Source organism: Alosa alosa, chromosome 1 (assembly GCF_017589495.1).
Source record: "Alosa alosa isolate M-15738 ecotype Scorff River chromosome 1, AALO_Geno_1.1, whole genome shotgun sequence".
NCBI classification, from domain to species: Eukaryota; Metazoa; Chordata; class Actinopteri; order Clupeiformes; family Clupeidae; genus Alosa; species Alosa alosa.
The window spans coordinates 50,159,218-50,174,734 of NC_063189.1; the positions used below are offsets into that span (position 1 = coordinate 50,159,218).

A 15,517-nucleotide genomic window follows, 5' to 3' on the forward strand; every position below is an offset into this window, starting at 1 on the left:
CAGCAGCTAGCTAGCAGGTCAGCTACCCAGGTCAGGATAGCTTCAGCTACAATTGCACTCATATCGATATATCGATAGATATATGAATAGCACTGAACAAATAGCTAGCTAGACAAATAATAGCAGACCGGTAACTTAAAAGAGCAGGGGCAAGCAAGTACGATGCGCTGATGTTACGGAGTAAGTGGGCCTATGAACTTGTCCAATGGTCTCCACAAACTACAGGCAGCAAAGTATCCTCTCTCTCTCCAGTGCAAACCCGGACCGTGACTGATGAGCCTTCTCCTCTCTGAGGAGATGGAACCTTCACATTCCCCGCGATTTCGCGGGCATAAACAAATAACAAATAATCACTGGCTGCTTAAACAATTCAAATAAAAGCAAAACAAACAAAGACATTTGATTGGTTCACACACAGAATGTAGTAAATCACAGTAGTAAGTAAGTTACAAAGCATTCTGGTACATGGAGTAAATACAGTACAGGTTATTAAATTGTCAGCTTTTACAGGTGCTTACATGTATAAATCATCTTGTAAATAAACTACCAGTGCTTTTTCAAAGTTCTCAATGTCTTGTTTTAAATGTCAAGGCGCTCGGAAGTCTACCAATGAAGTATGGAGCTACTTTGAGCCTCGTAAATGGTGTAAAACAGTGATTTATTTGAATAGGCCAATGCCCGAGGCACCCCCATCGAAAAACTGTTAGTAGCATCGGCTAACTAGCGCCAGATTTCTGAGTGCAGGGGACAAGCCGAGATGAGCTATGAGCCGTGCGTTCACACTCGGTATCATGTTTCACTGGCCCCTCTGTGGGCTATGAACAAAAAAATCCATTCCTATGACACACATGACCTCACTGACCCCTAGGGTTGGGACTGAAACTCAGTTCCAATATGGCACTGTTGTTGATGTGAACGGTAGTAACCAGACTGAATGACCGGGCAGATTTCAGTGTTTCATTTTGGTGCCACTAAAATCCCCAGCGGTTTATCTAAATATCTGGACTCTGACTCTAGACTCTAGATAATAAGCTTATCTGTGGCCTGCCACTTTTTTAGCTTACTTTTGAGCTGGGAGAGAGATGCGGACAAGGCTCGAGGAATTACTCCAAGATTGAACCTGTGTCCTAGTGGGCATTAATAATAATAATAATAATAATAAAGCTTTATTTGTATAGCACCTTTCATACACAGAATGCAGCTCAAAGTGCTTTACATTTGAAACATGTAACACAATAATAGTCAGTCAGTCATTATCAATCACTTTTCTTTGCTGTTTATGTTATACTCAGCAACATATCAAAATATAGAAAATGACGCCATAAGACTGGCAGCCTTAACCCTCTTACCCCCCCACAAGCACTTTCCATATGGCAACTGTGGCAAGGGAAAAAACTCCCATATTCCAGGGAAGAAACCTTGAGCAGAACCTGACTTAATAGGGGAGCCCATCCTGGCTTCTTGGCTGGCTAAGCCCTCCAATAGTAGCAGATGTAGAATAATCTGAAAATGTAGTCTACAGGATAAGATGAGTTAACTAAAAGCTTTCCTGTACAGGTATGTTTTCAGATCTTTTTAAAAATATTTACTGAACTTCGCCTGCTTGATGTACAGAGGCAGGGTGTTCCATAGTTTGGGGCATAATGGATAAACGCAGCTTCTCCACTTTGTTTGTGGAGCACTTTTTGGGCATTAAAAGATTAGAATTGGATGATCTAAGTTTCCTTTGTGGTTGATAAGATATTAAAAGCTCAGAGATATATGAAGGTGCTATGCCATTCAGAGCTTTGTAAGTAATTAACATAACCTTAAAATCAATTCTATAGGAAATAGGGAGCCAGTGCAGTTCAGCCAACACAGGGGTGATGTGTTCTCTCTTCTTAGTCTTAGTTAAAAGTCTAGACCCACAGTGTCCCACTTAGCTATGCACCCTGATTCCTGATTGCTGTTAAAATCTTGTCAGCTTTTCTAAATAGCATGAATTGAATTCTGACTTGTCACAATCAAGGTACCATTAATGTAGTGAGCAGACGCCAACTGATCCACATATAGAGTATTGTGTTGCAAGTTTTTGCAAGTGATTCGATGAATGCTGTATGGTGTAGTGGCGAGTACAGTGAGTTCAGAGTCTATATGCCTTTCTGTTAAATGCCTGATTCTACAATGTCTTGTGATCACACTGTAAAGTTAATAAATGCCCTTGTCTAGCTGGGCATGCTGTTAAGCTGGTGGAATCTGTCCTTCATATGGCCCTATATCATTAAAATGAATGATATTAAAATAGCCACCTGTAAAAACATACACTTTTTAGCTTAACAATTAAAAGCAGACAGCATGCAACTTAACATGTTTGAAAAGGATTTCAACTTTCTAGTTTACACCATAATTTGTTGGAATACTAATGCTAACTGACTCAATCATGTCAAAGATTTATCAGGATTTGGCTATATTTACCAGGAAGTAGCGACATACATATTCATATTTTTGTGAGTAAATTTAGCAGGTTCAGGGCTAGATGTACTGTACGTACATTTGCGAAGGTAGCGTTATCAGCGCCATGGACAAACCACAGATTGCGAACGCTGTCAGACCCAAGTTTCCGTCGTATTTATCAAACTTTCAATCATTAGTGTAAACTGCGCTTTTCTCTGCCTTTCTCCGCCCATTACCGCAATTTACAAACGTCCACTGAACTGAACGGCAGAGCCTACATACAAGCGCAGTTGAATGAAGTTAACTGATAACAACATTAAAAAGAATCAAACGTTTAGCGATCATGAATTATTACCATACATGATAAGATGTCAACAAGCAGGGAGATAATGAAGATCAGTAGTTCTACTCAAACTACTTGTGCACGTAGGCTATGGAAGATTGGTCAAATCTAGCAAGTAGGAAAGTTTAAGTGAATGACGTGAAAGTGAAAGTAAGACATTTGAAAGGCCAACTAAAGTTAAGGTTGCTTTTGATAGTTCAAAGACATACAAAACTAGTGCTCTAAATAGCGATTATGTTGTCTTTGAAAGGTTCTCTTATTGACGCATTGAACTGCAATTTGAATTAACACCTGCTTTTACAAGGCGAAAATATTCAGGCGCAGAATAGACGTGCACTTTCACAAGCAGTCTTTGTACATACCGTGGAATACATAATTAAGTGCTCTTTATGCTTCCCCTCTCTTTACGTTAGACTCCCACTTTCCCCTGGATCCTCCCATGAATGCATATGCATGACACGGAAGACGCAGTTTGCCATTTTCAGCTCCCGCGACAGGCAGTTTGCGCTTTTACATCATTGCGGCCTGTTTGTACATACAGTACCTCGCAATGATTTTACACGCACATTGCGAAACAAATACGCCTGAATGGGCGCAAAAGCGTTAGTACATCTGGCCCTCAGTGCCTGGTGTAAATAATAGGAAATGTGTCCATGGTTTACAGAATCCTTTTAGAAATTCTTATTCTTAAAAATTCTTCTGTGCTTCACATTTCAGTTATTTATTGAAGACCAACACTGCTTTGCTCTGGCTGCATTGCCTTACTTTTGCATGTTTGTCTTAAACCTCAACTAACAAAAACTGAAAGGGGTATTTGTTGAGTTCTGACTTAACGTTATTGCAGGAGAAGCCACTGAGGTCTCACAGGTAGAGCCAGGAGAGGGCAGCCAACCCAGTCTGCCTCCCGAAGCTGCCTCTGAAGGTGATCTACATGCACTCTGGGATGCAGTTGCTAAGAAGAGGCGCATGAGCCGTGAGCCCACTCTTGATTCCATCCCTGAGGAAGATGGTAAAGAAAAACGTAAAGAGGACGGTGTAACCAAAGATGAAACAAAGCCTGATGAACTAAAATTAACCCCAGAACCCAACCTTTATATCAGCTCTGATGATGACACTGTTAGTGGCACACCTTCTCTTGTCACCTACCTCAAAAAGACGAGCATATCTACTACCACTCATCAAACTGAGACCATCTCCTCAGAGAAAGCCTGTGAGATCAAGATAGAAGAGCAACAGACAACAGCAGAGACCACTGCCTTAGACATCGACAATGAAAATGAACCAGAGCTGCTTGAGGCTGCTATCAAAATCCAGGCTGCCTTCAAGGGATATAAGGCACGAAAGGACATGCGACCAATCTTCAAAGAGGTTTTCAAGGATCAGACCAAAGAGCCCAACAGTACCATTCATTTGGAATGTGTTACTGACAGCAAACCAGACAAGGTTCGATGGCTTAAGGACAATGACTCACTAGTTGATGGCAAGCACCACCACATTGACATCTATAATGATGGCACCTGTTCTCTTGTGGTCACTGCTGCCACCACAAAAGACACAGGTGTATATACTTGTGAAGTCACAAATAAGTTTGGGGTGGCCACACACAGTGCCAAAGTGACAGTGGGCTCTCTGCGAGAGTCATCAGGACGCCGTCCTCTGACACTGACTTATGGCTATAGCGCTGATAGTGAGCCAGAGAGCTCATCCGGAAGTGAGATGGATGAGTCACTACGACAGGCCAGCAAGCGTCTGAGGCGGCTCCTGCGCACCCGCCTACCACCAAATGTTGAGGAGGAGTCATTTGTAAGTGCTGATGAGGGCGATCTGCAGCCACCCGACCCTCACTCTTACCGTGAGGATGACCGCTATATTTACATTCGCTTTGATACTCGAGCTGAAGCAGAAGTGGCATCACAACGTTTCCAGAAAATGTTCACAGCACAAGGGGTTCCAGTGGAAACAACTATTTTGGAGGCAAAACCACCGCAAAAGGTAGAGCTGCGCATCATGAAGATGGGCTACATTCAAGATGGATCTCAGACACCGACCCAGGATCGCCAGCCACCTGCATTCATGACAGGGGCCCCTGGTATGAATATTCATTCTATTTAAAGTGTCACTACATTGTTGATACCAGGAACTCCTCTCATTTTGGACAGTTGCCTCATTATGCAAGCATGAAAGCATGAATCGCATTAGAAGCACATGTTTTTTTTGTCCCATGCATGCCATTATTGATGTATGTTGAGGACCAACATAGCTGTATGTTACACAGGTCTGTGCAATTGGTCTGTATAGGGTAGTCTATAAGCCTCAAAGGTATAGCACCCATAATTTACAATTAAACAAACAGGTTTGAAACACAGTTTATGTAGGCTAAAAAAGAATAAAAGATAAAAGTAAGTGTGGAAACATGGCTTAGGCCAGTGGTTTTCAAAGTGGGGGCCGCGAGGGGGTGCCAGGGGAGCCTCAGCAAGTTGGAAGGAAAAATAAAAGGAACAAATAAACACATTTGAAAATTTAAAATATACCTTTTACTATGAGGGTTGTTATACAATGCCATTAGAATATTGTGTCGCATATCTGGACATTATATTTTCCATGATAATGACTGTGAATAATAGTAGAGTGATAGCTCTCATATAGCAGAAAGCCCCAAATACAATTTTTACACACTGTATGCTCTATCGCAAAGTGCTTGTGGCTAAAATAATTATTAGGATTAGCTTAATGTATTTTTACATTTGCCGTAGTATTGCCGAAGGGTTTAATAACACATCAAGGGGGTCCTTGGCCAGAACTTAGTGGTATTTGGGGGGCCTTGTCATGGAAAAGTTTGGGAACCCCTGGCTTAGGCTACAGTTTTAAAACTTTAAACAATATGTTTCTGCTAGTAACTAGCCAATACCCTACTGTACTTTTTAAATGAAATGTTTTTAATAGTGTACTCCTGACCTTTGGCTGTCCTAGCGGCACCAGTTTTCCTGACTGAGCTCCATAGTCAGGATGTGCCAGATGGTTACCCAGTGAGTTTCGACTGCGTAGTGATTGGTAAGCCACCCCCCACGGTCCGCTGGTTCAAGGATGGGAAGCTGCTGGAGGAGAATGATCACTACATGATCAATGAAGACCAGGAGGGTTGTCACCAGCTCATCATCACTTCAGTGTTACCCTCTGACATGGGTGTATACCGCTGTATGGCAGAGAATGACAGTGGCATGGCCTCCACAAAAGCTGAACTTAGGGTGGACTGTAAGTATGCTTAACAGGTTTCTTACACTCATTTGGTTGTTTGTGTTTTAAGTGCAAAAAAAACAACACTTTATTGTTCTACTTTAAACTATTGTTTCTTGTCTTCTGTCTTCTGTCAGTGTCTTGCAGCTCTGACTATGATACAGCAGCTGATGCCACAGAAACATCCTCTTATGTCAGTGCTAAGGGTTATGTTTCACGGTGAGTTTTTCTATCTCATTACACTAAATCATGTAAATAGCAATAGCTAGCAAAACCTAGTTGAATCAAACTACCCACACTCTTAAAATGAATGTGTTGGAAACGACGCATACTGTGTTAAACACAAAGATGTGTTAAAACAATTCAAGTTGTGTTCTTTTCAGTGCAAGTTGTGTTATTTTCAACACATAAGGTACGGTGTAACGAATAACAAAATCAATGTGTTGTTAACAACACAAACTGTGTTGTCCCTATCTGGACACAGATATGTGTTAAAAACAACGTTGTGTTGTGTTCAACACATTTGTTTTAAGAGTGTATTATTTGACAAATATATTATATTTCTGAGCAGGACTGAAACTGAGGCTTTTGAGTCAGTTGCTGAAGAGGAACAGCTTCCACAAGTTCTGGATGAGTTGCATGATGTCCGTGTCAGCCCTGGTGCATCCATAGCTAAAATGCAGGTCAAGGTCAAAGGTTAGTTCTAAATGAAAGTCTGTATCCATATCCGGTTTTAACTTTGAGCATAAAAAGGCTTTTTTGTGGTGGTGTTGATGTTCAAGACAGGAGATGGAACTAAATACTTTCTCAGTTGTTTCTTTTGGATTTTACAGGGTACCCTAGGCCAAGAGTTTACTGGTTTAAAGACGGATATCCTCTGCGGCCTTCGGGCAGAATTCTTCTGTCAACTGAAAGAGATCTGCACAGTATAGAGGTCCTAGAGGTGACACGTGAAGACACTGGAGAGTACTCTGCCTACATCAGCAATTCAGCAGGATCAGCCTACTCCTCCGCTAGGATGATTGTTATGGGTATAGTGTCTAAGACCTTTCTGTTGGGAAATGTATACTATACCTTATCTAATTGTGACATAAAACTGATGAATTTGTATCTATCTGCTCATTTCCTAATTATAGCACCTGGAGAATGTTTACCAGAGGATAAAAGAGCCAAAGGTAGATATGTAATTTAAAAAACCTATGCTTGTTGTCTGTCTAAAGTTAGCAAGGGTGTTATTATTTAGATTCTACTTAAACATGGATTTAATAGATATATCAAAGGGATTATTCCACATTATGATTCTCAATTAATTCATGATATAGATGTGAATAATTGATTGAATTAATTCATTATCAATATTAATGTTACACAGTAAATACTATGTACTGTAGGGAAGAGCCGGGACGATTGAAAGACGGGACGAATGAAACATTCCAGTTTTCTCCGAGTGTAATGATGATAGACAGACGTCCTTCGGTCAAAACATAGAGCATGTTAACCTCCTTCTATGAGCCCAATATCTTCCTGCTATGTCATTTTATCACGGAGTTACAGGAGATAAATGAGTTTTGATGCGCAAAAGTAAACTTCATTAGCGGTTACATTTTTTTGATTATTAATGAGTGTTTTTCATTTAAAGGTTCAACTTAATGCTTATTCAGTAGACCATTTAGTGTTCTCCACAATCCCAGACTTTCATATCGCATGCTTGTTTACATGGAAAGCAAAACAAGCTATAGTGACAGATGTCTGTGTCGGGATGATTGAAACAAGAGTTTCAATCGTCCCGACCAGGCAGTAACTCCATGCATTTTAATTAAATGCACAAATATCTGTGTTTAAACAATCATTTATGGAGGTGAGACATGGAAAAACAGTTTTAGGAAGATGAAAATACATTTGGGCCCACCAGGCAGGGGGTTGAGTTTCCCCATGTTATAATATGCCTATTTATTTGGATGTGCAGTGGCCTAACCCACATAAAAACCTAGTGAAACGACATTTTCAACAATATAAACATGATATAAATGGGAAAGCTTACCGTTCTAGATATAAACATGGCAGAATCATCCATATGGCATGATATTTCAAAAAAAGCTTCATACACGCTTCACGATGATGGCAATGAGTTGTTAACAGACATGCACGAAGACGTATAGCCCTGCAACAATCTCATGATATGTAGTAAAATGTTGAAGTTGTGGGACGTTTAAATGGCTTAATCTGTATGTTTCATTCGTCCCCTGATGTTGTTTCAGCTGTCCCGACCAGGAGGGACGAATGAAACATTACGCACATCCCACTTTTGCTGTAATAATTCCTGAACGGTTTTGTTCAAAGCTGAAAATGCATTTGTATTTGACAGAGGACAGATGTAGGTTACTAGTGACCAAATTTAGCTTTCAATGTGGTACGATCACTTTGTAAATTATGTTTAATTAAAAAGTGTTTCAGCTGTCCCGCCTCTCCCCTAATATGTATTATGGACACATTCATTAGACGAATTCCATTTTGCATAAGGCAGTATATCTGTCTCTTCTCAGTCTTTTTCCCCCTTTCCCCCAAGTGTCTCTAATGACACATGATTGGTGTAGTGAAGGATTACCTATGTAAAGATTTTTTTTAAAAATCATGGTTATTTGATTTTTGCTGAACTACACATTGAAGTTAATCACAAAGCAAATTGTGACAGCTGTATTTTCATCATTACTCCTTTCAAAGATTCAAAAGAACCACTTCTGCCCCCACGATTCCTGGAAAGGTTCAATAACAGGAATGTGAAGCAGGGTGCAAGCATTACTCTGTCAGTGAAAGTCGAAGGTACTGGTGACATAATAATTATTATGTGATTGTGCAAGCAATCAGATATTGTTCTCTGTAAATTTTACTTTTTACTGATTTGATTGTATTCCCCCAGTTTTCCCTACCTAAACTCTACCTAAAGTTTTCAAGATATGGACTCTATTCTATAACTCTTGTATATCATAGGTCTGCGGTAATGCACATAGATTGTTATTCACTCGTTTCTTGATAGACAGACTGGTTTTTTAATTACTTATTTTCTCATTGAAACTGAATAGAAATCAATGAGTATGCTGGTAGGTTGTGGAACAGCAACTAAGCCATGATAAAGCAGGACTGCAGATATGAAGGAAGACCATCAGCCCAATTTGAATATTGACTAGTGCTAATTTATATTATTATTATTATTATTATTATTATTAAAGCAGAGTTGGCCCCCCTTCCCCCATTTTCTTGTGGACATTTATGTTTTCTATTTTCTTGTCTACTTATCTCTAGTTTACCACTGTTATGTAAATCTAGTAGGCTTACATCCTTTCGTCTTGCTCATCCTCTCTATTCTCAAGGCTCCCCCTCTCCTATGGTCTCTTGGCTGAAAGAGGAGTCTGGAGAAGATGTACTCTGGATCAAGCCAGAAACTAAGGGTTACAAGGTGGCCAGCTCAGGCTTGCAGCACAACCTGATCCTAATGGATGTAGGAAAAGAGTACACAGGAACCTACACTTGCATTGCCACCAACAAGGCTGGTCAATCTGTCTGTACTGCCCACCTTGAGGTGGAGGAAGGTGTGTATTAGGGATGACAGTTCAGTTGTGTATTATTCATTTTAATATTGTTATCTTAAACAAGTATACGATTTCTGAGTATATATGTCTAGTTCAATATATAAGTACAGCATAATTTTGTCTTTTTTCAATAAACCACTGAAAGCTTTTAGCAGGCCCATCAGCCGTGCATAAAAAAACACCTTAGAATATGAATAATAAGAGTAATGGTATTATAGTGGACCTAATGAATGAATACTTATTTTATAGTGTCACCAGAGAAGAAGGATAAAATCACATCAGAGTGAGTATCAGAACAAAACAGTTCACAATTTAATTCATGCTTTATATGAAAACATATACATTGCAGGAGTGGTTCCTATGTTATGTTATTATGAATCAACATTAAATGTTTGTACGTTTACAAGGGTACTTGGCATCACTATAAGTCCACCAGAAGAGGAGGCAAGCAAAGGTTAGTTTTTCAAACTCTGTAGTGTGAGGGATCCAATAATACACACATTTCATATACTTACAGTTCTCATTTTTTTGTTTAACTTAGCTGAAGAGAGCAGACTTGCCTATCTTGGTGGAGTGGGCACAGAAGAGTTCCTACAGAAACTCACCACCCAGATTACTGAGATGGTATCTGCCAGAATAACTCAAGGTAAGTGGGAAGCGATTAGGGTGTTGCTTGTGAGTGACTCATGTCCAATTAATGTATGTACTATTCTTAATTAATCAGTTAAGACATTTCTTAATGATCAGTATGCAAACTCTTTAGTGGGTTCAATCTGGGAATTTTATATTTTCAATATAATATTACATTACAAATATACTTTGCGGAGTTCATCTGTTATCTGATTCTGTCCTGTATCTCCTCTTTCTCTATGTCAACGCTTATGTGTGCAATCCTCAATATTCCTTTTCATTAACAACCAGATTTTTTCAGATTTTATGTGTGTAAGAAAGGTTCAAATATCTGTACTGTAAAAAGTAAATAAGTGCTTGTTTAATTGTAAACTGCAATTAATAACTAATATCACAAATGTCAGTGTAATATATATACATGTAGTAGCATCAGAAATAACCTGACATTCTGTAACTAAAACTGGGCTTGTATTTGAAAAGCATTTCATCTTACTGCTTAGAATATTCCTAAATCACACTAAAAAGTTCTAACTGAAGGTTTTCTCTGCTTTCTGCTAAAACAACTCTTACTAAGAAAAGGGCAAGAGAGATGGGAGTCTGTCCTAAATTTGCCAGTGCGCAGGTACTTTAGCCTAAAGATGCTTTTTGAATTCATAAACAATGGATGATTCACAGTTTTTACCATGTCTAGTGCAGCAGGCAAAGAACACAGTGCAAAGATAGTGAATTGCACAGAATATAGTTGAATATACATTATTGTGGGCTCTATTTTGACAATCCAAAACATGGCGCGAAGCTTATTCATATCCCGACACAAAGCTTATTCCTATCTTACACTCAAATTGTTCGCCATGCACTTCACTTTTATTAAGCCTTGCGCCCAGGGGTGTGGCAGAAGGTGTGGTCTGGTGCATGATCCAAAAATCGCTATCTTGCACCGTCTAAAAATTATTACGGCACTGACCGAGATAAACCTGATTTTCTGTATAGTGAAAGGCACATCTAAAGCACAGCTGAAGATGCACTGTCACGATTAGGCTTGGGAATCGGTTCCAGGTATCGGTAAAAGAACCGGTTCCAAATGTTCCGATCCATCGGAATCGTACACATCCAAATGTTAACGATTCCACTAACGATTCCAATACAAAGCTTTGTTTTAGAAATGTTTACTTTTTTAGAAATTTTAAAGTATTCAACTTCTGTATTGTTATTGCACACTTGATTTTTTTTTTTCAAAGCCATCCTATAAGTGTTCAGCAAATGGTACGGGAATCGATAAGGAATCGCATCGACAAGCAGACTCGACAATGGCATCGATATCGATAATTTCTTAACGATGCCCATCCCTAGTCACGATGTAAGCAGCCCTTAGCAAGCAATGTCAAACACATGCACCGCTGACCATCAAAATACCGATGCACTGTTTGACGTTGCGCTGCTTGCTGTTAAAGGGAATGTCAGATGTAATTTTTATTGGTTTAAAGGATGTTACACCCAAAACACACCCATGACTGATTAAGAAACATAAGACCTTTTTGTGCCAAGCGCCCAACGTTTGATACCAAAACCACCCCAAATGTGGACTGGACAAACCCCTAAATGTATTTCAGCTATTCACCACTGACCATGCGTTTTAGATCGCCAAGATAGAGCCCTGTATGTCAGGTACTGTTTAAACTACAGTGCTACAGTGTCTAAAACTTGCCAGCATTCCATGCAACAGTTCATGATAGTGACCCATGGTCACTATCGTGCTAGGGAGCAACTTGGGTGTTCTTGTACTTTGTTGTCTGAGTGCATAAATCACTCGCTCATTAATCCATAGAGAATGGGAACATTTTCACTGAATGCAATGGCACATCAAGGCAAATATATGAATAACCAGTTAACTTCCCTCCATCTCATCAGTCATCAATCCAAACATTACCCATCCATTCGTCCATACATCTGTCCATTCAGTCACATACTCATCCAATCGTTAATTTGTTATTCAGACAGCTTACAGAACCAGGAAGTGCTCCAGTGGATGAAATCTTGGCCCAAACAGTCCAGTATGTATACACAGAATCTTCGGATGTAGACTGTATGATGTGGACTTTCAATTTGGTTGTGCTTTGTATTCAAAAGTCTGTACAGTGCCTTCGCAATAGGTCTACAGCATCAAGTATATACAGTACCCTCAAGAATTATTGGCACCTTGGGTAAAGTTGACTAAAAACGGGTATAAAAAATAATCTTTTGATGATTCATTGTACTATCACAATGAAAACAATGAGGAAAAATCCACTCTTGAAGGGAATTTTATTTTTTTATTTTTTTATTCTGAGAAAAAGGAAAATCTCATAAAGAAATAAATATTTTTAACAAAAACATGTTGCTCACAATTATTGGCACCCCTAGAAAAATCTTATATACAGAACCTAACAGAAGCATTTTTCAACATCAGAAAGACAAGAGAATACACTAAATTTAAATAAAAAGAAAGTGTGTTGACATTTGTAAGTCAGGGAATGTCTATACAAACTAGGTACTTTGTTGAAAATGCCTATATTTACAGTTAAAACAATGATTAAATTGTTCTAATCAACTGGAAATGTGACAAACATGCTTTGACAAAGACCCAAGGTTATCTTGCCCCCCACATACAGTATGGAGGATGGTAATATAGGCAAAAAATCTTCAAAAGTGACCTCATTGCTTTATTTAGAGGGCATGCAAGGTAACAGCCTGTCCAGTCATTTAATTACCAATGTAAACGGCAGGAGTTACTAAATGGTACAGTGGCTTTGTCTGGAAGTGTGGTCAGTGGCGATTCTAGACATTTTTAACAAGGGTGGCACTAGTGACCCAGGTTAAAAAGTAGTATACTTTAATGTGTTAGAAATATGATTAAAGTATATGAAGTATAAAGCAAGTATGCTTACACTTTTTGTACTTTATGTAAAGTATGTTTAATTTGTACTTTTAGAAAGTATACTTCAAAGTAGATGTTATTAAGTTCAACTTCAGTGTACTAAAATGAAATATACTTATTGTGCAATATTCAAAGTGTTTTTGTAATGTACTTTTAAAAGTGTACTTTGTTGTTAGTGTATTTTAAATGGTAAAGAAGTTTATTTAGTTTAATTGTATTAAATTGCTAATACTTAGAGTTGTAATATAGTGTACTTATAGAAAGTATATTTTTTGGTAGGCCTAAATCATTGTTTGTATAGTTTCATAGTCATCTCACCTTTAATAACATACTAATGTGTGTAGCCTTTAGGCCTGATATGTCAGCCGCATGGATGGCAATGTGCAATAACCTAGCCTAGACACACTGATCTATCAGTTTTGGACATCAAATAATATTTTTTCTTTTGTTAATTTTGTGTCTTAGTAAGGTATAGCCTATACGTTTGTGATGTAGTAGAGGTTGTGAGAGGATGAATGTGGCATTTTGTTAAATTTATGGGCAACACAGTTAAATGTAGCCTATAGGCAGTCCAGTTGACCAATAACATGGCTGTTTGAATTTGAAATGGAGTGGGCGGATCTGTCCACCTTTCGAGCAAAACGTGGTGTGAGCAAACATTAACGTTATTTTATACAGTCTATGCTTGTAACTTTATTTGCAAGGCAGATGGACTGTAGAGACCAGAAAATGCATACGTTTACGGTCCGTAAGGTTACAGGTTTGTCCAAATTAAAGATACCATGAATTCTAGTCATGCCAGAGACGTTGGTCCTACAGAGCCAGAAGGACTCGTCATATGAGATAACAAGGGCTGAAGCCAGTTGGATCTATAGTGCCAAGTTATTCGTCATCAGGTGAGTCCCAAAGCATATTGTTAAATGATTCTAATGTAGCTTACTCTTTATGACCTTCGGTAGTCTTTGGAGAAGTTAAATTGATGGCTTAGCAATTTTTCAAGAGTTTGTTTTGAGCCTTGCTAGTACAAGCTAGCAATGCCAGATCACGTTAGCTAATTTAGCTAACGTTAACGTCATACACGTCGACCCAGATCCCTATCAAGAAGAAAACTACATTAGCCTGCTTTGTGTTTGTGGGATTATTGACAAGCGTTGGCTAGCACTAACGTTAGACAAACTATGATGGAAGAAAGTGTGTTCTTTATTAAGCAACGTTTGCCTAAAGTTCACCAATGTTCTTTAATATTATGTGTGGTGTAGGCTACCTCACAGAAAGGAGGATGGTGCTAGGCTAGTCATACTTCACATTCATTAGGCATGCTAATGACATTGTAGCTGTTTTTTTTTTTAAATCGTGGAGACATCTTTTAAAATGAGTCTACAGGACCAATTACATGCATTTTTATTAAGTAGAACGTTTTTTCCACCATTGATATTAGAGGGGAAATTAAACCTGGTGTTCTACCAAGTTAGTGCTATGAAGCTTAGGCTGCATGATTGATATTATGCCTTGGTTTATGCGATAGATTTAGATTTTTTTTAATTATTCGTGTTTGACAGAGCATTCAAGTTCATTTCATGGTAGCGTTTGTAATTTACCTAGTTTTAATCTGTAGCCTAACTATGTTTTTACAGGTGTTCCTGGACAGTTTTGAAACCGAAATGTCTGAACGCCTCAAATAATCAGCAGTAAAGGTAAATATTCTTCATCCAGGACCTTGCCCTATTACTCTTAAAGCATAACTCAAGCCAAAATGCAACCTAGGGTCTTTTTGTGAATGTACCTGAGTCAAACTTTCGTTTGAAAGCATAATTAAAGCAACACCAAAGAACTTTCCCTCTGTCATTTGTTTATCCAGTACCGGCTTTGCAAAAATCTATGTCCACAGACAAGGTTGAATATTTTGCATGACTTATAAAAGTACGATGTATTGCGACATCAGATGCAAGTAAAATTTGTAGTTTCTTATGTCTCATTCCATCGAACTACAGATCCGCTACCCGATCTGGAAAACTTACATAGTGCGGTTATAGCCGATAGAGGGCCGCGAAGCGAATGCAGAATTGCCGTTCACCCTGTTACGAGTTGATGAACCACTGAAACGATTTTGGAAACATTATTTTAAGCTACAAAAAAATCTTTGGTATTGCTTTAAGCTTGACTGTATTGTCGTTTCTGGGTCAAATGCCATTTTGAATGGGAGTGGTAGGGGCAGAACTATTTTGATACATGATTTTGATTTATGCATCAAAATAGTAGGCTAGTGCCCCTATGACTCCCATTTAAAATGCCATTTGACCCGAAAACGATAATAGGGTTGTATTGGAAACAAAGAAATCTAAGGTAATCAAATGCAGAAAACAGGGTGGTTGCACT

General features: G+C 38.8%; 1 protein-coding gene across 12 annotated transcripts in view; it reads left to right on the forward strand.

Annotated features, from left to right (window-relative positions):
- obscnb (obscurin, cytoskeletal calmodulin and titin-interacting RhoGEF b) overlaps positions 1-15,517 on the forward strand; it is a 191,499-nt gene that overhangs the window by 147,917 nt on the left and 28,065 nt on the right. For 10 of the 12 annotated variants that reach the window (XM_048246060.1, XM_048246088.1, XM_048246117.1 and 7 more), the window contains 12 exons: positions 3,621-4,865; positions 5,747-6,028; positions 6,148-6,229; positions 6,582-6,706; positions 6,844-7,041; positions 7,147-7,185; positions 8,732-8,830; positions 9,379-9,597; positions 9,847-9,880; positions 10,005-10,051; positions 10,139-10,243; positions 12,222-12,278. In XM_048246060.1, the coding sequence (XP_048102017.1) occupies positions 3,621-4,865; positions 5,747-6,028; positions 6,148-6,229; positions 6,582-6,706; positions 6,844-7,041; positions 7,147-7,185; positions 8,732-8,830; positions 9,379-9,597; positions 9,847-9,880; positions 10,005-10,051; positions 10,139-10,243; positions 12,222-12,278 (2,532 nt within the window). The remainder of the gene's footprint in view (positions 1-3,620; positions 4,866-5,746; positions 6,029-6,147; positions 6,230-6,581; positions 6,707-6,843; positions 7,042-7,146; positions 7,186-8,731; positions 8,831-9,378; positions 9,598-9,846; positions 9,881-10,004; positions 10,052-10,138; positions 10,244-12,221; positions 12,279-15,517) is intronic. The other 2 variants (XM_048246078.1, XM_048246143.1) reach the window with 2 other exon arrangements.